The 22859-nt window shown below is 39.0% G+C and overlaps 3 protein-coding genes across 3 annotated transcripts; 1 reads left to right on the forward strand and 2 right to left on the reverse strand.

The window, feature by feature from the left end:
* Positions 1–735: 735 nt before the first annotated feature.
* On the reverse strand, positions 736–4307 carry GCK72_004449 (uncharacterized protein; the record flags this gene model as incomplete). Its single annotated transcript, XM_053724686.1, has 9 exons — positions 736–943; positions 1866–1964; positions 2011–2115; positions 2245–2543; positions 3001–3258; positions 3367–3628; positions 3675–4014; positions 4072–4162; positions 4248–4307. 9 exons carry the CDS (start codon positions 4305–4307, stop codon positions 736–738), a joined length of 1722 nt encoding a protein of 573 aa, XP_053588880.1.
* A 3852-nt stretch (positions 4308–8159) lies between these two features.
* GCK72_004450 (uncharacterized protein) lies at positions 8160–12525 on the forward strand (the record flags this gene model as incomplete). Its single annotated transcript, XM_003092582.2, has 6 exons — positions 8160–8177; positions 8225–8660; positions 9201–9447; positions 10301–10511; positions 11048–11866; positions 12421–12525. The coding sequence occupies 6 exons, from the start codon at positions 8160–8162 to the stop codon at positions 12523–12525; spliced, it is 1836 nt and encodes a 611-aa protein (XP_003092630.2).
* A 6075-nt stretch (positions 12526–18600) lies between these two features.
* Positions 18601–22655, reverse strand: GCK72_004451 (uncharacterized protein; the record flags this gene model as incomplete). The annotated part of the gene is made up of 7 exons (XM_053724687.1): positions 18601–18789; positions 19077–19266; positions 19321–19422; positions 19470–19640; positions 20450–20595; positions 20697–20807; positions 22506–22655. 7 exons carry the CDS (start codon positions 22653–22655, stop codon positions 18601–18603), a joined length of 1059 nt encoding a protein of 352 aa, XP_053588881.1.
* Between the last annotated feature and the right edge of the window lie 204 nt (positions 22656–22859).

The raw sequence follows: 22859 nt of genomic DNA on the forward strand, positions 1-22859 counted from the left end.
ATATCACTTCTTCCCATCCCCAAATCTTTCATTGAGTTATAGTATGTGAGCCTTAAATTCGTATATCACTTCTTCCCCCACTTGCCACTTTGGAGTCAGATTCATTGCTGGTATTCCAGTTGCTGATTCTGATTGATCTAAAATTCCTAAAATAGATTAAAATTATAGCATAAAAATTCACAATCATTTTGGTTGAAAACAATTGAGATTTTTCCAAATGAACAACAAAACGGCACACTTCTAAGAAGGGACAGGTGGGGGGTACATAAATTGTACAACAACAAAACAAAACAAAGAACAAACAGCAGAGCTATAAGGGCGCTAGAAATGGTCTACAGAGATACGAAACAAAATAATTTAGCAACTTTAAGAGGCAATAGGAAAGATAGAAAACAGGAAACAAGATGTTGGTGTGGTGGATAGGACACAAACAGAAAACAATTATGATATGATAATTCTACAAAACCATGCTAATTTGGCTCAAATTATTATATAATATGATAGAGATGAGGGCAATGAGAGGAGTGAGGGGACCATTCCTATAGATATATCATTTACAGGGCAATTGAGGAGGTCGTGAATAGAGAGAGAATTATAGCACGACTGGGTTTGATTCAATGGTAAAGAGAAGAATTGTGGGGAAAATTGAGTTTCCCTCCAATTTTTCATGTTAAAACCCTAGAAAAAGCAATGATTAAAACTTTAAATAACAATAAATTCTCCAAAAATCAACAATTAATATTCGTTCGGGTGTTCCGAGGTGACAGACGAAGCACGTGACGGCCAGTCGACGCTTGAAGTTCCTGGTGGCGAGAAGAATGACGATGGACAGAGAGCGGAGAGCACGTCGTGAGTCGGCGAGTATGGAGATGCGCGACTATCGTAACGGAACGCGTTCTCTACACGCTCGAGGAGATCGATGATCTTCTTGCCTGATGAGAATCTGGAAATTCGGAGAATTAAGAAATGTCATACTTGTCACGGGCCGGGCCGGGCCGAAATCAGGAAAAATCTCGGCCCGGCCCGGCCCGTTTTGAAACATTTTTTCAAAACATTTTGAGTTTTTGAATTTTTTTTGGAAATTTTTTGAAAAAAGTATAGTTTTCGAATAAACATTTAAAATTGAATCAAAATGTGAATATGTAATGATAATTTAAGCATTTTTACTGTTTTTTTTCGAAAAATTTCAAAAAAAAATTGGTAAAAATGGGTACCCATTTTTGAATCCGGGCCGACCGGGCCGAGAGAAATTTCGGCCCGGCCCGTGGCGGCCCGGGCCGGGCCGGCCCGATTTTTGACAAGTATGAGAAATGTTATTTATTCAGTTGGAATTTCTACAATATGTCTATGTGTCTGAATGCATCACTAGAGACTAGAGTGAAGTTTTCATGTTTCCTGATGAAAAATTAACAGAAAACACGATTATTAGCACCAGGTACGGGAAACAACTCATTTTCCACTTTTTAATGCAAAAATTGGTTGAAGGTGAGCGAATAAACCCGAAAGCGTCTTTCTGGGTGTCTGGACGTTTCCCAACTTGAAACGTATATCCGAATTCACAAAATAATTTAAAACTATCCGATGAAAATCTGTATTTCTCAAGCCTTCACAATCTTTCGCCAAAAAATAACAAGTTTCCGGAAAAATAGATTAAAATTGGCGTAATTTAAAGGGAGCAAATAAAATACGTCTGTAAAATTATCAATTTCTTCAAATTTTCTGAAAAAAAATCTGGAAAAAACGCTGAAACTTCACATTTTAACATAATTCATGCAATGCTTTTGTCTGTCTGTGTTGTTTCGACAATCTTTATTTCTCTGTCTGTATTTCTGTGTGTCCGGATGTCTCCGCACGCAATTTCTAACCTCGTCAAACGAGACTTGTCTCTTCTAACTTTCACGTAGAGCTTGCTCAGCCAGCTGTCGAACTTCTCGCGATAATCCACATTGTCAACGAGTGTTGGGCTAAAAAAACAAAGTTTCAACGAAAAAAAGTGACAAAAATCGATACCGATCTCCAAGAGCAGCGTCAACACAGATACGAAGAATCCGTTGGACGACGTAGTTGCCGAATTGATGGAACATGAGAATGTCGAGAGCGTCTTTTCCGGTTTCTCTGAAAAATAGAAAATTTTCAGTGAAAAAATGAAAAAAACGATCGAAAACTGCAGTTTTCGTTCACAACATCGTCGAATTTCAGCCAAAAACTTCAAGTTTTCACTAAAAATCAATTCTAAAACCGTACGGATGCGGAACATATCCATCGAAAATCTCCTCCATCATCTCAGCGATATACGGAAGTGGAGCCAACTCGAAGGCTCGCTCGATGACGTGAGACGCGTATTTCTCTTGTGACATTGAGAGAAGATTCCGGAGAAGACACGTCTCGATGACAAGGTCACGATATGGAGACAAAATGCCTGGAGTGTCGATGATGTGTTGAATTATGTAGTTGGCGAACTCGTTGGACGCGAGTTTCTGACATTTCGACATGATTTTGTTCATGAGGCGACGGAGGCAATGCGCCTTTTCCTCTTGGTCATGCTGAAAGTAGAAAGGGTTGATTTTGACTGAACCTGCTGTTTTTGAGCGGAATTTTATAAATAAAATGAAGTTTTTCAAGAAAAATTCGCTCAAATCATGCAAAATATCGGAAATATATATATGAAAAGCGCCTGGCTGAAATTTTCGAATTGGTGCTGGAATTTGAATGAGAAACCTCCTGTATAGCCCGTTTTGGCTCACCAATTATCTGGAAAAACAGTAAAAACAAATAAAATGAATGATAATGATGTTTGTTCTATTTTTAGCGGATTTTACTGAAGTTTCACGAAGTTTAGCGAAAAATCTGACAGGAAAACGCCGATTGCGCCTGGAATTGCTATCGACAGCAAATTGAGCATTTTCAGACAAAAAACCCAATCCGGATCACAAATGTGCTCAAAGCCAACAAAAACACTTTCACTTCTGCCAATTTTTCCACCGAACTGCTGATTTTTACCTCGTCTTTATCATTAGAGAGCACTTCAACGATAGTCTGAACAACACGACATCCGTATTTGTCCTCACAGATATCCAACAAGTTATCGTGTTCAGTTTTGCACAAATATGTTATCAGAAACTCCCATCTCGACAAGCCCATCCTTTTGATGATCTTTTGTATGACATGATTAGCGTTTTGATCAGTGCAAATCGCCATGAGACGATTCTTGCGTGGAATCGCGGCGACGATAGCATCCGCGTATTCTGGCTCGAGTCTCTGGAAAACATTAAGTGAAATGTGAAAAAAGAAGCGAAAAAGTTAGAAAATCCAGGGAAAAATAGAAATTTCAACCAGATTTTCAGTCATTTTCAATGAATTTCTCACCTCCAAGGCAGTCTGCACAACACGACACGCGTACTTATCCAAACACAACGCGGCGATATCGCTGACGATATATCTCTTGATAGTGTCCTGCTCCTCGTTGTTCGAGTACTCAATGACGCGTTGAAGGAAGAAATTTCCGAATATATTCTTGCAAATCATGAGGAAAACCTCCTTCTTCGAAAGAACATCACGGGCGATACGCTCGCGGATGTATGGATCCACGTTTTGAGTGTTTTTGCCGTAGTAGTTGCTTTGGAGGAAGCTGAAAATTGCAATTTTAGACAAAATTCTTCAGAAATTTAGCTCACTGGCATCCCGACTTGTCCATCGCAAACGTCGGTATCAATCCCTTATCGACCACTTTTCTCAGCGTCAAATCCGACCGAATCTCGTGGTTCTCATCGTAAACCCATGATGGAAGACTCAACGAATCCTTGTTTTTCGAGTGTTTCGACTCGGTTTGACCGCTCGACGTCGACGTTCTGACTCTTCTGTTATTATTCTCATCGAGCGCGAGACTAGACAGTTGGAACGAGAGATCCGACGAGGATTCACCGAAAAATGGGTGAATCATGGCGTCCGGGTTGTTGCGCGAGAAATTCATGAGCGATTTGAGGTTGAATAGACTTGGCGGGCCGTTGAAATCGCCTAAAACACAGAAAATTGGGGAAAAAAGTTTATTTTTAGTTTTAAAAGCACTATTACCCTCATTCGGGTATGTATCACGCGAGTGCCGACGATTGATGTGATTATCCGATCTTCCATAGTCCGATTGGTTGTTGGTTTGTTGATTATTCTGGAATTTTAGTTTTAAAACAAGTTTTTCGACTAAAAATCTGCTTTTTTCTAATTTTTCCCCTAAAAATCAATTTCCCGCTCACCTGAGTGGATCTCCCAAAGTGTCTGGCACGTCGGCTATTCGAAAATGTGTCACGATACATTTCTCGCTGAAAATCGAAAAAAAGTTTAGAAAAATCGATAAAATTCGCGCGAAAAACATAAAAATTAGGCGGAAAAACGGTAAAATTCAAAAATGGAAAAGTGACGTGTGTCTGTGACCGTAGTCCTTCGTGGCGCGACTCAAAAAACAAATTGTAAGCGTGCACCTTTAAAAATTACTGTAGGTGAATAAATTAAATGAATTTCCCGATTAAAAATGAAGCTATTGAAGTGAAATGAATAAGAAAAATAATATAAAGCACAAAAAGGGAATGGAAAAATTAAAATGGATGATAAAATATGCAAAATCTTCTTTTTCTCGACAGAAATAGATAAAAACAAGGTTGCAAGCCAGAAAAAAGAAAATACAAACATTTTCATAATTTTTGGTAAACAATTGGACATCCGAACGCACAAAAGTACATCAGAATGCCCCCGAAACAAATTTCTCATTCATAAAGTTCCATTTTTACCAGTTCCCTCATTTCCTACTAAGCTCCGCCCATTTTACACGTAAAGCATGGCGACACGCGGAACCCGGGAGATGTCGGCTGCTGCTTTTCTATATGATTGCTCATCGTTAGTTATCAATTCGTAGTCTCAAAAGAAAGCGATGGGGAGCTGGGGCGTCCTACATGTAGGCGTCCGAGACTACCAAACCCCTTGACATCCGCCGACTAAATGTTGACGGATGGAAGCAAATTGTGATGTGAAACACATCCGATTTATGATAAGTAGTGCCTGTGCACGGGCACTACGGATTTGGTCTGAGCTGACACCGAAGAGGTCGACGCTCGGACGTAACTCCCCCGCTTTCGAGCAAATTTTGGAAAAAGGAGCCTCGCAAGGGGCTCCGAAAATCTATCAACACATTATCTGGAAATCTAAATGATGGCGAGGGTTTCGAAAAAGAATCCTCTACTGCTAATTACAAATCCCTATAATTATCTGACATTTCTAATTTTCAGCAAAGCTCTACACATTTTCCACACAAAGCATAGGGAACACGAAAGGTGGAGGCGCAAAAGTCTGCAGAAATACCATTCAAACCGAAACTGTCAAATTTCGACCCGCATTTGATTGAATTCTGAAGCTTAGTTTAAAAAATTCGACAATTTCGGAAAAAAATCAGAAAATTTTAACATTTCGTCGAAATTTAGTTCAACATGTTTGAATTTCAACCCCGGACCGGGCTAGGACGAGAAAAATTCCGATTTCGGCAAGGCTCGTGACAAGTTTGTAATATTTATCAGTTCCCTCAAAATCCGCAAAGCTCCGCCCATTTTACACGTAAAGCATGGCGACACGCGGAACCCGGGAGATGTCGGCTGCTGCTTTTCTATATCATTGCTCATCGTTAGTTTCCACTTTGTAGTCTAGAAAGCGATGGGGAGCTGGATCGACCTACTTTTAGGCGTCCGAGACTACCAATGTCACTCTGCTATCCAACGGCTAATTGCCGTCGGATTGTCAGATATAAACGAATTGCGGGTGTTGCCATAAGAGCACATCTGCTCTTCGAAAAGTGTGGCACCACGTGCATGCCTGAAGGTGTGTACGGGTACTGCGAATTTACCTGAGTGGGCACCGAAGAGGTGTCGAAACTCAGACACAAATCCTCCGCTTTCAAGCAAATTTTGGAAAAAGGAGCCTCGCAAGGGGCTCCGAAAATCATGAATTTCAAAAAAGTCTAAAACATAATGCTCTTCAGCTGACATCTCCAATTTATAGCATAGCTCCGCCCACTTTCGACACGAATCACAGGGAGCACGGTTGCTTGAGCAATGGGAACCCGGAAACTGTCCAGAGGAATACCATTGGAACTGAAATTCGTGTCAGAAAGAACCATTTTTATCAGTTTCCTCATTTCCCGCCAAGCTCCGCCCATTTTACACGTAAATCATGGCGACACGCGGAACCCGGGAGATGTCGGCTGATGCATTTCTATATCACTGCTCAACGTTAGTTATCACTTTGTAGTCTCTAGAAGAAAGCGATGGGGAGCACCTACAGGCGTAGGCGTTCAAGACTACCATAACCCATAATAGAAACCCCCCGCTTTCGAGTAAAATCTGGAAAAAGGAGCTTCGCAAGGGGCTCCAAAAATCGAGTAATTTTTATATGTCTTCACGAGTTCCGAAAAAATAAAAAGGTTTCAGCATTGCTCCACCAACTTTCCACACAAAGCATAGCACACTTGTCACGTGCCGGGCCCGCAAAAAATCCTCCGGCCCGGCCTGCTTGGCCCCTTCGGCCCGTCAAAATATTGAAAAAAAATTTTCGTCGTTTTCCCATTGTTTTTTCGTTTAATACTTCATGGCAAACATATTATTGATTAGAAATTATAAAAAGGCAACAAGTGAAAACGGAAATTGTCAGAAAAAGTACCATCTTGTTTGCGAGGGTCGAATTACTAAAATGTCTGAAAATTAAAATTCGGCTCATCTTGACTGTGACTGATCAGCCGAAGATTTTTTTATAATTTTCAGATATTTTAGTAATTCGACCCTTGCAAACAAGATGGTACCATTTTCAGATCTCATAGGGCCCATTTGGGTCTTCTTCATCCCTCGCCTTATTTTGTCACTATAAACTTTGAGCCTCTCAAAGTCTCTGTGATGATCAGCCGATGATCAGAATCAGGATCAAGAACTTGCTGGATGCTTCTGAAAGTAGTCTTATCAAATCCCCCGACCTCGATTTAGTAATTTTTTATTTCCAAGACTTTCACTTCTATTTTTCAAAAATAATTTTTTGCTGCGGGCCCGGGCCGGCCCGCGGGTTGGCCCGTGATTTGACAAGTATGAAGCATAGGAAGCTGGAAGCGCAAAAGTCCGCAGAAAAAACATTAAAACCGAAATTAGTCTCGGAAAGTTCTATTTTTATCGTTTTCCTCATCTTCCGCAAAGCTCCGCCCATTTTACACGTAAAGCATGGCGACACGCGGAACCCGGGAGATGTCGGCTGCTGCGTTTCTATATGATTGCTCATCGTTAGTTATCAGTTCGTAGTCTCAAAAGAAAGCGAAGGGGAGGGGCGTCCTACCTGTAGGCGTCCGAGACTACCAAAACCCCCGACAGAAATGTCATAGTCTCTTGGCAGAATGCTGCTAAAGAGAGATAAATGGTGGTGACATACATCACTAACCGCTCGTCTGAGTTTAAGAAACTCGGACGTAACTCCCCCGCTTTCGAGCAATTTTTGGAAAAAGGAGCCTCGAAAGGGGCTCCGAAAGTCTAATAAGGGGAACATGAAATCCATATAACTCGTTGGTTCGTTCGAGTACTCTTTATGTTTGGAAAACGGATTCTGAGTTCCTCACGTCTTCAGCTATATCAGGCTCCTTTTTTAACCCTTATTACCAAAATCATGTCATCAGTTAAAATTTTCTTCCTAGGAGATTTCTCATGATTCACGAGTCATCTCGGTTCATATCGAGTCCCTTTTCTAACCTGAGGGCGGATTCAAAACCTTCAGGATTTCAATCTTTTAGCCGTATTAGGTTACGTTTTTGACTCCTTATTACCAAAATCTAGTCAAAATTTCCTTCCTAACCAGATTTCTCATGATTCACTACGGATCATCTAAACCTATGAGGAAGTCTCCATGAGGAAATGGGGCGGAGCTTATGTTAGTCATGATCTCTCTCTCTCTCTTTGACCCTTACGCTTCCGATCACACAACTTTCACATGTTTCAGTTTCCGCTGTGTTGTGGTTTCATCACTCGTGACGGCGAGAGGGGGGCCGAAATCATTTCTCTTATCAGCAGATGTACTCGAGGCATATGTATAGAAAGAAACAATATAAATAGTGAGGGCTTACTAAATTGTTAGTCAACTAAATTATTATAATTATGTCATCTGGAAAAGTGGTAAGTACTTTTAAATGGACATGCCGTTCTATTAGAGTTCACACCAGGTCACTCCACTAGACTGCGCTGAGGTCCGATGGTTTCATGGGGAGACAAACGACCAGGAAACGAAATGGTTGCCATTTTCCGGCAGGGATTCTCTGAAAATCGAAATTGTCTATCGAAAAAGTCACAATATCGAACTAGACAAAGCGATTCAAAGCATCAAGGACGACGCTTTAACCCACCATTTAAAATTTGTGGCCACGTCTTCATTCCTCGGAATAACTGCAGAGGATGATGAGAAAGTGTACGTGCTCAATGGACAGTACTCCGTGAATTTTGATCATATGGAATTGGAGTCTCTTTATTGGAAGGATGACACGAAGCAAATTCGTCGAGGAACTTGGTTTTTGAAGGGGGTGGAGCCGGTGAAAGGATCGCTTTCGGACGAGATTGAGAGGCATCATTTGGAGAGGTTTGGAGGAGGGAAGGCAGGGAAAGGTGAGGGTTTTTAAACGTTTGCTGAGTAGCGACTCGATGATACACAGCTAAATAAACGGGGCTCTTGGTGAGAGTTAAAAGTAGCAACCGCGCTCCGGTAGACACAACTCGCTGCGACGTCTACTTTTGATACGGAGGGGCGCGCTTGAAATCGCACATATTAGAACGCGTAAGCACGTGAAAACGCATTTTTTATGCGCTTGACACATAGAGTCGCTACGCAGTGAATATCGCATATCCACAAGTTATACTGAAAGCTAGTGCGCTCTGCTGAGAAACGTGGGCAGTAGGATTACGGTAGGGGCGGACTCCATTCAGAAACCTCGTACAGTTTCCGTGTTAAACCGATTCCAGAATCTCCAAACGCCTGGCTTCGGTCAGTATAGTACAGCGAGACTCCATACACATCACTTTTGAGTCGCTACGCAGTCGCTACGCAGTCACGAATTAGTCGAACGATATGAGAGGGGAATTCGCACGATTTTTTATTACAAGAGCGCTCTACCGCTTATAACAAATCTCTAACTTATTCCCTTCCAGCTTCCACTAAACTAACCGTCGGCAATTACGAAATCACCTGGAAATCCGCCACCGACGTATTTCTTGTCAGATACCTGGACAGCAATATTCTAAATATTTTACTACCTAATCCCTCCCAACCATTGACACGTGGCTATAAGGAAAGAGCGGATTGGAATGACTACTTTGAAATTTCGCATCTGGTATTTGTAACTCATGGAATCGGACATCGGAAGAAGAAGAATTTGATACTAGAGAGCACTAATGAGTAAGATTGTATATCGAAAACTGATAGTAAGATCAGTTATTTTTTGCAGACTTGTCAAAAATCGGGCCGGGCCGAGATTTTTCTTGACCGGGCCGGGCCGGGCCGAAATTTCTCTTGGCCCGGCCCGGCCCGGTCGGCCCGGATTCAAAAATGGGTACCCATTTTTACCAATTTTTTTTTGAAATTTTTCGAAAAAAAGAGTAAAAATGCTTAAATTATCATACATATTCACATTTTGATTCAATTTTAAATGTCCATTCGAAAACTATACTTTTTTTCAAAAAAGTTCAAAAAATTTCCAAAAATTTCCAAAAATTTCCAAAAAAAGTTGAAAAACAAAAAATGTTTTGAAAAAATGTTTCAAAACGGGCCGAGCGGGCCGGGCCGAGATTTTTCCTGATTTTGGCCCGGCCCGGCCCGGCCCGGCCCGGCCCGGCCCGTGACAAGTCTGATTTTTTGTCAGACTTGCAAACCGGGCCGAAACGGGCCGACACGGGCCGGTGAGTAACTCGCTTAAAACTCAATATTATGAGCTGAAAAATATACCAAAATGTAGATCTCGACGAGTTCTATGTCCGTGATCTACTACGAGCCGGATGGCTATTCGTTAATGTGCCGCGGGCCGTGAACAAGTGTTTAAAAAAACGCGAAAAAGGCCAAAAAAACCATTCTAGCCCGGCCCGCTGTACATTAACGAATAGCCATCCGACCCGTAGTAGGTCACAAACATAGAACCCGGCGAGATCTACATTTTGGTATAATTTTCAGCTCATATGATTGAGTTTGAAACGAGTTACGCGCCGGCCCGTATCGGTCCCTTTCGGCCCGGTGTGCAAATATGGTTTTTTGTCAGACTTCGCAACCAATTCGAGTTAACAATGACTGAAAACTATGCCAAGGAGAAAACCCGCCCACTGTTCGTGCCAATCGAATGGAGATCTTCTTTCCTCTCTGATCACGCTCTAGATGAGATCATGGTCGATGACGATGGTAAAGTGCGGGAGATTTTCCATCAGTACGCTGCAGATGTCATGTTTTATCAAAGCTCGTTTTACAGAACAGAGGTGAGGGGAGTTTGAAGGTGGACTAGTTTAGACATAGGTGACAAATGAGAGGCCCCGAATAACTGAAATTTCACAAGAACGCGTTTTCCTGAGCGAATGGGACTCTGAGGATGTTAAGTTTTAAAAACCGTGCTCCACCGGATTCAGCTGTGTATCGAATGCCCACAACGAAGCAGCGAGTTAGGTTCATAAAGTGCACTGCGCCTAGTTCTACCGTAATCTTTACTAATCGCTTCTGTCAATAGAGCGCACTAACTCAACAATATTCTAACCTACTTTGTGGGCATTCTTCGTAGCGAACAGAGTTGCATGGAAGTGAAAATTTTTTATCCGGAAGTCTGAAGTCGGAAGTCGGAATTCCTTGGAACTCTGGTAGTAACTAATTAGCTAAACAATGCGCTCTAATGAATAAAATGTTCATGCTGACAAGTTTGAATTTGCGGGAGCGATATGATTGAAAAAACGGTGTAACGGTGTGATTCACAGAGGCGTGCTCCCAGGCTCTCACCCAAACCACCAACCCCCGTTTCTTTCAGATAGTCCGCGCGCTTGTCTCCCAACTCAACCACAAATATAAACTCTTCAAAACTAGCAATCCTCGATTCACCGGACCTGTCTCCATCCTTGCTCACTCCCTTGGTTCAATCATCTGCTTTGATATTCTCACTCATTACTCTCCATTGAGTTTCCATGACAATTATATTCTTCACTCGATTGATGAATTCCTAAAACGGGAGAATATCAGTAGTGAGGAGCGGAAAGAATTGACAAGTATGAAACAGGATAGAGAGAAACTAAGGGATCGATCAGTTCTGAATAATTTGATTAAAAAAGATCAACAATTGGATTTCGAGGTCAAGAATTTCTTTGCTGTGGGCTCCCCCATCGCCCTGTTTATCAATTTACGTGGCGAGTTTTCCACGAATTTCCACAGTAAGACTGCAAATTTCGAGCGGATTTTCAACATTTTTCATAAGAAGGATCCGGTGGCTTATCGGATCGAACCGTTCTTTGATAGAAAGTTTAAGTTCGTTGGGTCATATCCATTGAACCAAACCGTCGGAGTGCCCTATGAACTTGGAAATATATATCTGATGTCAAAGTTCAAAGAAATTTATGAAAAGAAGATTGAGCACAAAGAAAAAGAGTTAGAGAGCAAGAAATACACAAAAGAGTGGAATGATCTACTTCTGGAGAAGATTGATTTGAAGGATCTGAAAGAATGGGAAGGAGTGGATTTGGATGACGAACTGGTTAAATTGAAGTTGATCGAAAAGTTAGGGGATTGGACGTTGGCTGGAAAGGCGTTGGGATCGAAGTTGGGGCTGGCGCATCGCATTGATTTCGAGTATGATGTGAGTTTTTTTTTAAATCAGATTCAGAATTCTCACGACTTCAGCTTTCCAGGCATATAACTTTTGTTTAAAAAACATTTTATTGGATTATTGTAGTCACGAGGTCTGAAGTCATAATTTTTTATTACAGATTTCGATACTCCAGAAAATTCTAGAAAAAACTTTTATTATTGACGTATCTGCTAAAACGCCACAGCTCTCCTGACACAAAAAGAGCTGCGATGTAAGAATTTCTCCGAGCGGCCGTGTAGTCCTCTCGGAGAAAATTTTCAATTTTTTCCTTGTTTACTCACATTTTCCAACATTTATATCGAAACATAGAAAAATACGAAAACTTGCAGAAAAGAGTGAGTAAACGAGGAGTTGAGCAAAAAATCTTGTCCGAGAGGACTACACGACAGCGCGGAAAAACTCTTCCATCATATGCGTCGATGGTTAAAGGTTTTTAGAGTTTTCTGAAATATCGGAATCTGAAACAACAAAATATGACTTCATTTTTCCTTTAACAGTACAGTAATCCAATAATTTTTTTTTCATAATTAGTATATTTTCAGACCGAAAGCATTCTGGAACGCTTCACTTCTCACATCGCCTACTGGGATAATCCGATTTTTTCCGCTTTTCTTGCTAATGTTATTTATGGTAAACCAAATAAGTAATTAAATTGTACTGTTTTTTTGTGAAATGAAATTGTATGTACAAAACAGGTACCTCAGAACTGTTAAACTGCAAAAATAGTGAGCTGACGAAGACTAGCCATAACTTCTTTAGATTAGCTTGTACAAAATAATGGTCAACTAAAAAAGTGTAGATCAAGTTTTGTTCTACAACATGTTAAAAAATCAAAAACATACGGTTACATCTAGAACCGTGCCACACGTTTGAAATTGATGCTCCAGAATTTTTTTCAAAAACAAAAAATGATTGGACTCCTAAATCTGTTTATAACTTTTCATAGAGAACTCGTACAAAAAAGTGGTCAATTACAAAAATGAAGCCCTTGACTTGCTCTATAGTATACCAAAAAATCAAACATTCAGGGTCACATCTGGAACCGTGATGCAATCTTAAAGTTAAGGTATCACTGAAAATAACGATACACAGTTTTTTCTTCAAATTTTCGTAGTTTTTTCTCAAAAACCCATCAAAATCGAAACTTAAAAACATTTTTATAACAAAAACAAAAAAAACCACAACTTCATATCCAAAACGACGACAAATGCTGAAAATGGTCTCCCTTGAATTTCGTCAATTTCTTAATATCGATTTTTCGGCTTTTCCTGATCCAAAAAATATAAACGAGTACAGCACTGGGTGAGACTATTGCATTGAATGGTCCGGTCTGAAAAAAAGAAGCAAAACTAAATGAATTTGGTTTCCTAGGCCACCAAAACTCTTCCACCCACATAAAACCATCCTATCACATTCGTATCGTTATAATCGGGCGTTGATTTCTTGGAAAATAAAGTAAGCATTCCGTCATAAAAACAGAATGAAATCAACTGAATAATCCCAATTATAGTTACAGCAACAGTCGACACAATTGACTCTTTCCTCATGTATTCTGATTGCACGTTGAAGGTTTTGCTGGAGATTTTTGGTGGTTACTGTAGGGGTTACTGTATCACCTACTTTCTCGAACATCTTTTCACGTAAAAAATCAGAATTAGTGAGCAGATAATTGATACGGAGCATATAGCAATGTTGGGGATTATGTGTTCACTGAAATAACCAACAACAATTTTGCCACCTCCTCCTCGTTTTCCCCCGACACGTATACACCCTCCATACCCTGGTTTGCCAGCCGGGGGTATAGCTCAGTGGTAGAGCGCTCCCTTAGCATGGGAGAGGGCTGGGGTTCAATTCCCCATACCTCCAGAATCTTTTTTCTTTTTTGTGACTCTTCGTACTTACGTCCTCAAATCCAACACCACATCACTTTCTCTGAAACAACTCGTTGTCTGCAAGCCACGTAGGGGTCCCCGGTAGTGTTGTTGGATAGTGAACACACCGCTAGCAACCAGGGTAATTATACTCAAAATAAGGCCATAAATTGCTTTTGAGAATTTAATTTTTGTGCTAATTGTCACTGAGATTCGATTAATAATTAGTGAGAATTGGATGAATAATGTGACGGTTTTCGTGTATTCATTGATGACGTGATGCGGCCAACATTCTTCACTTTTGAACATTATTTGGGAAATCTCGTGGGAGAAGGCGATGGAGCGGTAGAGGGACCAGTTCTGGAAGATGGCCTAGGTTTTCGAAGGGGTGGACTAGAAATTGAAAATGGGGAAAACTAGTCCGCGAAGTACGAAAATCTGTGGTGACCTAACTTTCTCTGATTGGTGGCCTAGTAACCCGAAAACTCGGAAAACTAGTCGACATCGTTAGAACTCGGTTTTTGTAAGCAAATTTTCGAGTTGAGTTTTTCAAAACAGGTGGCCTAACTTTTCCAGTTTGGTGGCCTAGAAATCCAAAAGTTAGGAAAACTAGTCCGCTATGAAAAAACCAAAAACATCAAAGAAATGTTCGAAAAAAAAATGTGACCTAACTTTTTCAGTTTGGTGGCCTAGGAATCACAAGGAGTCACTGACACCAATTCTCCCGAATCTCACAACGCGGACTAGTTTTTCTTATTTCGGGTTTTCTAGGTCACCGACCAAAAAAGTTCGGCCACCAAAAAACGTAATGTTTTTTTCGAATTAAAACTTTCCTACCTGCAGAAAAACATACGAAATATTATGAATATTAATGAAAACAATGTCAGAAATGAGTAGACTCGTCGTCGATGCATTGAATATTTGCTTTTTGTATAGTTTTAAGATTGCCTGAAACAAAATCTTTTTTTCGAAAATTTTGAAAAAAAGTATTGGCGACCTAACTTCTGTGAGTGGCCAAAGTTTTTGGGGTTGTCGGCCGCTATTTAAGAAACTAAGGTCATCAAAGTTTGAGAAGTTAGGCCACCACTTTAGAAAGTTAGGCCAACACCTTGGGAAGTTAGGCCACCACTTTGGGAAGTTAGGCCACCACTTTAGAAAGTTAGGCCACCACCTTGGGAAGTTAGGCCACCATCTTGAAAAGTTAGGCCACCATATTGGAAAGTTAGGCCACCTCCTTGGGAAGTTAGGCTATCTTTTTTTTTCAATTTTTCCCATAATACATAAATTTTGAACTCACCCAAACCGTGACCACAACTGAAATAATAAATAAAATATTTATAAAATAAACACTATTTCGAAACACTTCCGACGTCCGAATAGATAAAATAACATCGTCAGAATAAGTGTTCATTTTGAAAAAATAGAATTTTTTTAAATCTGAAAAAAAATTTCGACGCAAAAAAGATGCCAATATGAGAAGAAAACGGGAGAAAAATAAAAAGGAAAGGTATAATTCAAAAAAAAAGAGATAATTCCACTGAATTTTCAAGAGTGATGTATGTTTTTTTTGCTAAAAATGTCTTTCTTCAAAATCTCAAAAATCATGAGAAACGGGTTTCCCGACAGAATTTGGATTATTACGACGGAAGTAGTTTGTCTGGACTTTGACAGAAATATAATTGTGGGAAAATTCAGGAAAAACATTTTGACGCAATTTTTTATAACGATCCAGGTGAAAAAACTTGTAGAATGGTGTTGAACTCGAAAACTTTAGAAAAAATGAAGGACTAACTTTTTCAAATGGTGGCCTAACTTTCTGATCGGGTGGCCTAGGAACCCAGCATTTTGAAAAACTAGTCCCCAGACTTAAAACTACAAATTTTTGACCTGCGAATTATTTTACTAAGTTTTAACTTTCTATGCCACGCAGCATAACTTCAATTTTTTAAAGGATTTTCAAAAATAAAAATAATATTTTCAGCTTATATCTCCATAGGTTCAAGAGTTATCAAAAAGTTGAAAACTGATAAAATGTGTAAAATTTTCTGCTCTATATTTCAGTAATTAACAATTTTTTGATAGCAGGGAGATTAAAGAGATAAACATGTTTGAATGTGGTCAAGTAAAAGAAGGAACGCAGACATTTAGACAGTCTAGCCTCTCTACGTCTTTCAAAACTTTTCAACAGCTTCAAGGCTGTCGCACGGCCGGCCGCGGCTTTTTCTTGAAAATCTCAAATGGTCGCGGTCGGCCCAAAAAAGTTTTGGCACCAGTGGGGGTCGAACACTGGTTGTCAAATTGGTACCAGAGTTGAGCGGAATTCCGCCTTCCGCCTTCCGCTTTCCGCCACTTTTTTCTTTCCGCCTTCCGCTTTCCGCTCTCCGCCGAAAAATGTTTTATTCCGCCTTCCGCTTTCCGCCCAAAAAATGTTCATTCCGCTTTCCGCCTTCCGCTTTCCGCCATTTCAAAAACCGCATTCCGCTCAACTCTGATTGATACCAAAAAGTCAAAAGTATATCAAGTCATGTTTTCCCTTGAAACTCTAGAAAGCCGCGGCCGGCCGCGATTTCTGACAGCCTTGAACAGTTATCAAAGATCTGTCAAATAGGAAAATAAAGATCACGTCTTGTTTAATAGCTTATTAAAAACTGAAAATAAATGGAGAAAATTTGAAAAAGTTATATCCGTTCAAAACAATTACATTGATATCTGACTAGAAATCAGAAGAAAAAAACCAGTGATCAGAACAAGATGATGATTAAATGAAATTTATATTAAAAAATAATAGGGAACACAAATAGTTTTTACCAGGAACACAAGAAGGTCAAACATTCTTTGTGTTTTTTTGATTTGATTAGTTATTTATATTCAGAGAAAAGGAGGGAAGGAGTTGACTAGTAACTAGCTATTAGAAAAATAATATTTCAGATTACATAGATTGTTGTTTTTCAACACAGAGGAAATTGGAAAGACGTCATGGGGCTAGTGAATGATCTACATAGATGACTAAATAGATGAAGACGTGGGGATTCTGAATGTGTTTTCGGAAAAATGACGTTTCGAAACTGTTTTTTTTCAAAATCAAGACAATTAACCCGCTCTGTGGCCAGAAAGTTTAGCCACTGATTTGGGAAGTTAGGCCACCAAGAAAGGGCCACCAATTTTTTTCTAACGTTTTCGTATTCAACACCATCCTAAAAGTTTGTCATGTAAGAAACAGACAAACTACTTTTGTTCGGAATTCTTTCGGGGAACCAATTTTCTCATGATTTTTGGGTTTTTGACAAAAATTTCAGCCAAAAAAATAAAACTCATTGAAAATTATGCGTTTGTGTCTGGAATGGCGAATATTTAAAATATCAAAGTTGCCAAATGTTTCGGTTTCCAAATGTCTGGTTGCGAAAGGTCTCGGGGCAATTTTGGTATTTTAACGGGTTCAAACTAAAAAGAGCATAGTTGTCAAGGCTCAGTAGGAAATTTTCAAGGCCCGGCCCGGCCCGAAGGCCCGGCTTCAAAAAATGATCCTTTTTTTCCAAATTTTTTTTGAAATTTTTGAAAATTTTCATTAAAAATGAGATCATTTTTAATGCTTTTTCAGAATTTCTTCTAATTCTGAGTGATAGTCGAAAATTTGACTTTTTCGCGAAAAAAATTAAAAAATTCGAAAAAAATTTTTGAAAGAATTTGAGTTTTAAACTTTCTCCCCAATTTCCCGAATCGGGCCGGGCCTTGACAACTATGAAAAAGATCGTTTTCTCTGCTAGCTTTGGTCGTAGATCAAATTTAAAAACGTATTCAGAATCCTCAAGACACCAGCTTCACTACACGGAAGATACATTTTATTAAAAGATTTTCACATTGTGAAACACTTTTTCTCGGTGTAACCTATCATTATGCTATACTTTTGAGTTGTGAAGTTCAAACATTGCTGATCATTTCGAAACTTCCAGTTCGCTGCATAATAATTCCTTTTTTGATACATCGTTATCACCAAAAGCAAGATGTTATCACCAAAATCACAAAAATTACACATGTTTAGTCATCTGGGTCTGTCTGTCTAGTTGCTAGACACCTTTGGGTTCTGAGTGATAAAACGAAAAAATGAGTAGCTTGTGTCTTTTTCAACATTAAAAGTGAAACACAAAGAGGACATAAATGGGGGGTGGGGGTTCTCAGGGAAATGACTTCTTGAGTTTTTGAAATTTCTTATGATATTCACGTTTCCAGTGTTTTGACAGAAGATAAAGTATAAAATTGCGCATTATCAAAATAAAAACATATTCAGTATAACCTTGGCTTCTCAGACATACTGAATTCATTATGTTTGAAAATGTGAATAGGCCAGAGTCTTTTATTCTAGAAACCAACCAAACAAACATTATTAGAAGAAGAAAAGCATAAGAAAGTTACTTCCTCCTCTCCTCTAAACACAGAACAGCATCAAACCACATATAACACACTCGACAATTAAAGGTATCAGTTATAATCTTTTCATATTATTATGTATGCATTTCGGCGAGTTTATTTTCATACTTCAAGAATTTTTTAATTCGGTGCTCAACCCGCTGAAAGCGAGCGCCGGAAAGCTTGGTCAGTGAGAAATGCCGTATTCTACCAAATATATGGAAGAATACAACACAAATTATCGTCAAAATGTCAAAAATGAACGCGACCGAAGTCGAGTTTCTAAACCACCGCTTCAATTTTGTTCGGACATTTCACTTACCAAACTTTCCGGCGCTCGCTCTCAGCGGATTGTGCACCGAATTAAAAATTCTTGAAGTATGAAAATGAACTCACGGAAACACATACAATATTCTATAAAAAATTAGCATTGACCTTAATACACCTTTAAGCTATCGACATTCGTGATGATGTTGCACTACCCCATTGATGAGCGAGACTTCTGAAGTAGGCGTCTTGTGTCGCGTAGCTGTTCGTCGTCTTTATCACTCCTATTTTGTTTTTCTTCTTCATTGAAAGACTGCAGAATGAGAGGAGGATGGAGCAGGGGAGTGCAAAGCCGGCGAGGGGGAATGTCTGGAAAATTTGGAGAGATTTTTGAAGAAGATCTTTGAAATATGTGAAGGTAGTCCAGTAGGGCGTGTTTGCATTTTTTTCAACAAAACTGAAAATTCGAGTGAGAATATTATCAGCGCCCATTTTAGGCTTTTGCTAGATAGCGAATCAGTTTCTCAATTGAGCGCAATTACTGCAAACCTGAATTTTAGAAAATTTCACATGAAACAACTATCCAATTTGCGAAACCCTTCTTTTCACTGCGTAGCAACTTAAGACGGATACTGAGAGCCTGCAAAAAAACTCACATAAAACCACAAAGCCACATTGTTCCCATAAAACAGTCCATTTTCCGTCACAAACATCTTTAACGTGATCAACAACGAAGAAATGTATACAGTGTAGATCAAAGTTTGAATGAATGAAACAAACGAGACACTCATCGCCGCGTACATATTCGTCTTGTTGGCATACCGGGATTTCAGGTTGTACTCGTGACTGAAATTAACAAATTTTGAGGATAAATGGACGGTAGGAGGGGGGGGGACTCACGAATCGCGTAGATCATTAAATTTCTTTCGGTTTCTGATCATAATCAGAAAGTTGACAGGGAAACAGAACACATCGAACACAACCATGAGAGTGATGAGACTTCTGGAATAGTGTCGATTTACGGAGAAATCTACAGTAACCTAGCTTACCTTGTTGTCGGCATGTCGGGATACATTTGCTGGAAGCAGTTGGGGCTGTTGAACTCGGAATGTGTCGACGGTTTGATTTTACTAGTTGTGATGACGGAGAGAATTATCGTCATGGTGTTCAAGATGGCGGGATTGATGAGGTCGGAGTTGGGGAGGAAGTTTACTATTATTCTGAAAAAGTAGGGGTGTTGTGGGAGTTGTGAGGAAATGCGCTGTACTGTTAATTGTCATTAGAATTGTTCAAAATATAATTGGTATGAATCAGAACCGCCTGAATTGAAAGCGGATAAAAGATTTGAATGTCTGACCAGTTTTGATCCGGACGGTTTTAAACCGGATAGTTTTAATTCAGAATCTGATTCGGTGGTGCATCTTTTAAAGCTTGTAAGTCGCCTAAAACTCAAAGCTATCAACTGAAAAATAAACCAAACTGTAGATCTCGTCGAGTTTTGTGTGTTTGATCTGCTCCTAGACGGATTATAGATTATGAGTGTGCAGTCGCTTGGGTAGAATTTGTTATCTCGTTTTTATGCAGTCTTACCAGTTTCAACGGTCCGGAATACAGTCTGGAGTAAGCTACATGCTTAAAAATCATTGATATTTACAGTTTGGTATAATTTTATAGTTATTAGCAGAGCATTTTTCATACAACTGCGCTCCGCCGCAAACGAGAGAGTATCGGCGAGAAACACAATGTTTTTTTCTGGCGAAAAGCAGGTTTTCACAAGTTTTTATATTTTTTTGCCAATTTCCGAGAGAAAATTATGAAAAATAGTTCAAAAATGTTGAAAATCTGTTTCGCGTCAGTTATAATTTCACTGCATTTTTACCATGTTAGTATAGCTCAGTTTTCAAGACTGCGCTCTACCAAAACTATAAAAATGCATGTAAAATCGAAATGCAGAAAGCAACTATGGGTGACTCCGTTTCATATTACAAGGTGCACTAAAGCTATCTTGCAACAATACTCTTTCCCTCACCTCTCGACAGTTATAGCAATCTGAGAGATTGGTAGTAGAACCCTAAAGAATACTCCCATAATATACAGGAAATAACATTCGGATCCATGAAACATTATCCGACAAGAGTCGTCGGATCGGGTGATCGAGCGGTAGAAGGACCAGTTCTGAAGAACATACAAAATTTCGGTGGGTATGAGATATCAATGAGTGAAATTTAAATCATTCTAGGATTATAACGATGTTCTCTAAATCTTCAGTCACTTACCATAGTACAAATAAAATAAATATCATGGACAACATAATATATCATACAGTAGAACAGGAGGTTCCGAGTGGTCGTACTGAATAGTTTCTTGGTCAGCAGTTTTTTGATTGCCTGGAATCATTTTTTGCTTTTTTTCTGTAAAAGTCACGATAAAATTGTTAGCAAACTCTAAAAACCCAGTAAAGTGTCTAGCTACAGAAGTTTGGTATCGTCCACAAGTTGTCGTGCGGGTGTTTGTACACAATTGAGACTACAGTAACCTTATCTAGATACAGTAGCGAGCATAAGTGAGTACCCCTAGGTACTTTCATGTGTAGCTCAGCTGAATCATGTCCGTTTTGCTTAAACTTTTTTTTGAAAGGAAGCCAAAATATTCAGCAATACGAATATATGTTTTTTGAAAAACTTCCACCACTGATTTTTTCGATAATCGATTTTTCCTGATCTTGATTTGAAAATCCGAAAAAAAACTTTTTATTTTTCTCTTGGAGTTATTGAGTTTTTGATGTCAAAATGATGTTCAAATAAACAAAAAATTATGTTGAATTGGTTTCTCAACTCCTGAGCATCGTGCTAGAGCTCCAGAAGTCAAAAGTAGTGCATTCAAAAAAATTTTCATAACTCCTCAAAAAAGGCTTCAAATTAGCCGAAACATGCACCAAAAGACGTGTCTTGAGTTTTTCTACAAACCAACATCAAAAAATTACAGTTTAAGAAAAAATAATTTTTCTAATTTTTTCACTAAAAATTTTTTTTAATTCCTATTTTTTCTCAATTTCTGGTATTTTCTGACTACAACACGAACAAGGAACACATAAATGTGTTTTATTATGTGTGATAAAACATCTTGCATGTAGTTTTTTGAAAGTTATGTTTGTTTTTCATCCAGAAAATACCAGAAATTGAGAAAAAATAGGAATTTAAAAAAATTTTTAGTGAAAAAATTAGAAAAATTATTTTTTCTTAAACTGTAATTTTTTGATGTTGGTTTGTAGACAAACTCAAGACACGTCTTTTGGTGCATGTTTCGGCTAATTTGAAGCCTTTTTTGAGGAGTTATAAAGATTTTTTCGAATGCATTACTTTTGACTTCTGGAGCTCTAGCACGATGCTCAGGAGTTGAGAAGCCGGTTCAACATAATTTTTTGTTTATTTGAACATGTTCCATCGTTTTGACATCAAAAACTCAATAACTCCAAGAGAAAAATAAAAAGTTTTTTTTCGAATTTTCAAATCAAGATCAGGAAAAATCGATTATCGAAAAAATCAGTGGTGGAAGTTTTTCAAAAAACATATATTCGTATTGCTGAATATTTTGGCTTCCTTTCAAAAAAAAGTTTAAGCAAAACGGACATGATTCAGCTGAGCTACACATGAAAGTACCTAGGGGTACTCACTTATGCTCGCTACTGTAGCTAAAACACTGAATGAGAGACAACCAACGGAAAATCGGAGGATGATACGCTCCCTTGAAACTTGACTAATAAATTATTTACAGTTTTTCTTTTAGTATAACTCTTTATGCTTGGAACACTGACATGGAATGTATCCTGACTGCTACCCCGAAAGTACCGATTTTTTTCTCATCCGATGAATTTTCCCGAGACAAAATGACTCATGAGGATTTTGAATATGTTTTTAATTTTGGCCTACGATCAATCCGAGACAAGATACAAAGCTTCCTAGTTTGATAAAACAATGTTATCTGGCTTAGACACGCTGTATCTTAGTCCGTTACCGTGTTCCCCAAAATTTAGAACCAGATTCTAAATCCCCATGTTTTCACCTTCCCATCCATACCATCCTTACCATATGCATCATCAAAAACGTCAGTACTATCGTGACATTATGCACATAAACGTTGAGCCGAGACGCGTGAGAAGTCCGTTCATCCATCTCAAATGGTGAAGCACATGAGTTGGAGTAAGTGATGATTGGCGGGAAACTTGAATAATTCATGGAAAATATTCTTACGAGAGCTCTGAAATTCCAGATTTGAAAATTCGATAAGGCTTATGACTTAAAAGAAATGAATGTATGAACATCAACAAGCTGAAAGAAGAGCTCTGAAAAACAAAGAACGTGTTCGATCCTACCGGGAATTGACTACAAGATACAGGCAGATAGAAAAACAAGGAACAGAAAAAGAAATAAAGAAGTGAT

This window comes from Caenorhabditis remanei, chromosome II (genome assembly GCF_010183535.1).
Source record: "Caenorhabditis remanei strain PX506 chromosome II, whole genome shotgun sequence".
Classification (NCBI taxonomy): domain Eukaryota; kingdom Metazoa; phylum Nematoda; class Chromadorea; order Rhabditida; family Rhabditidae; genus Caenorhabditis; species Caenorhabditis remanei.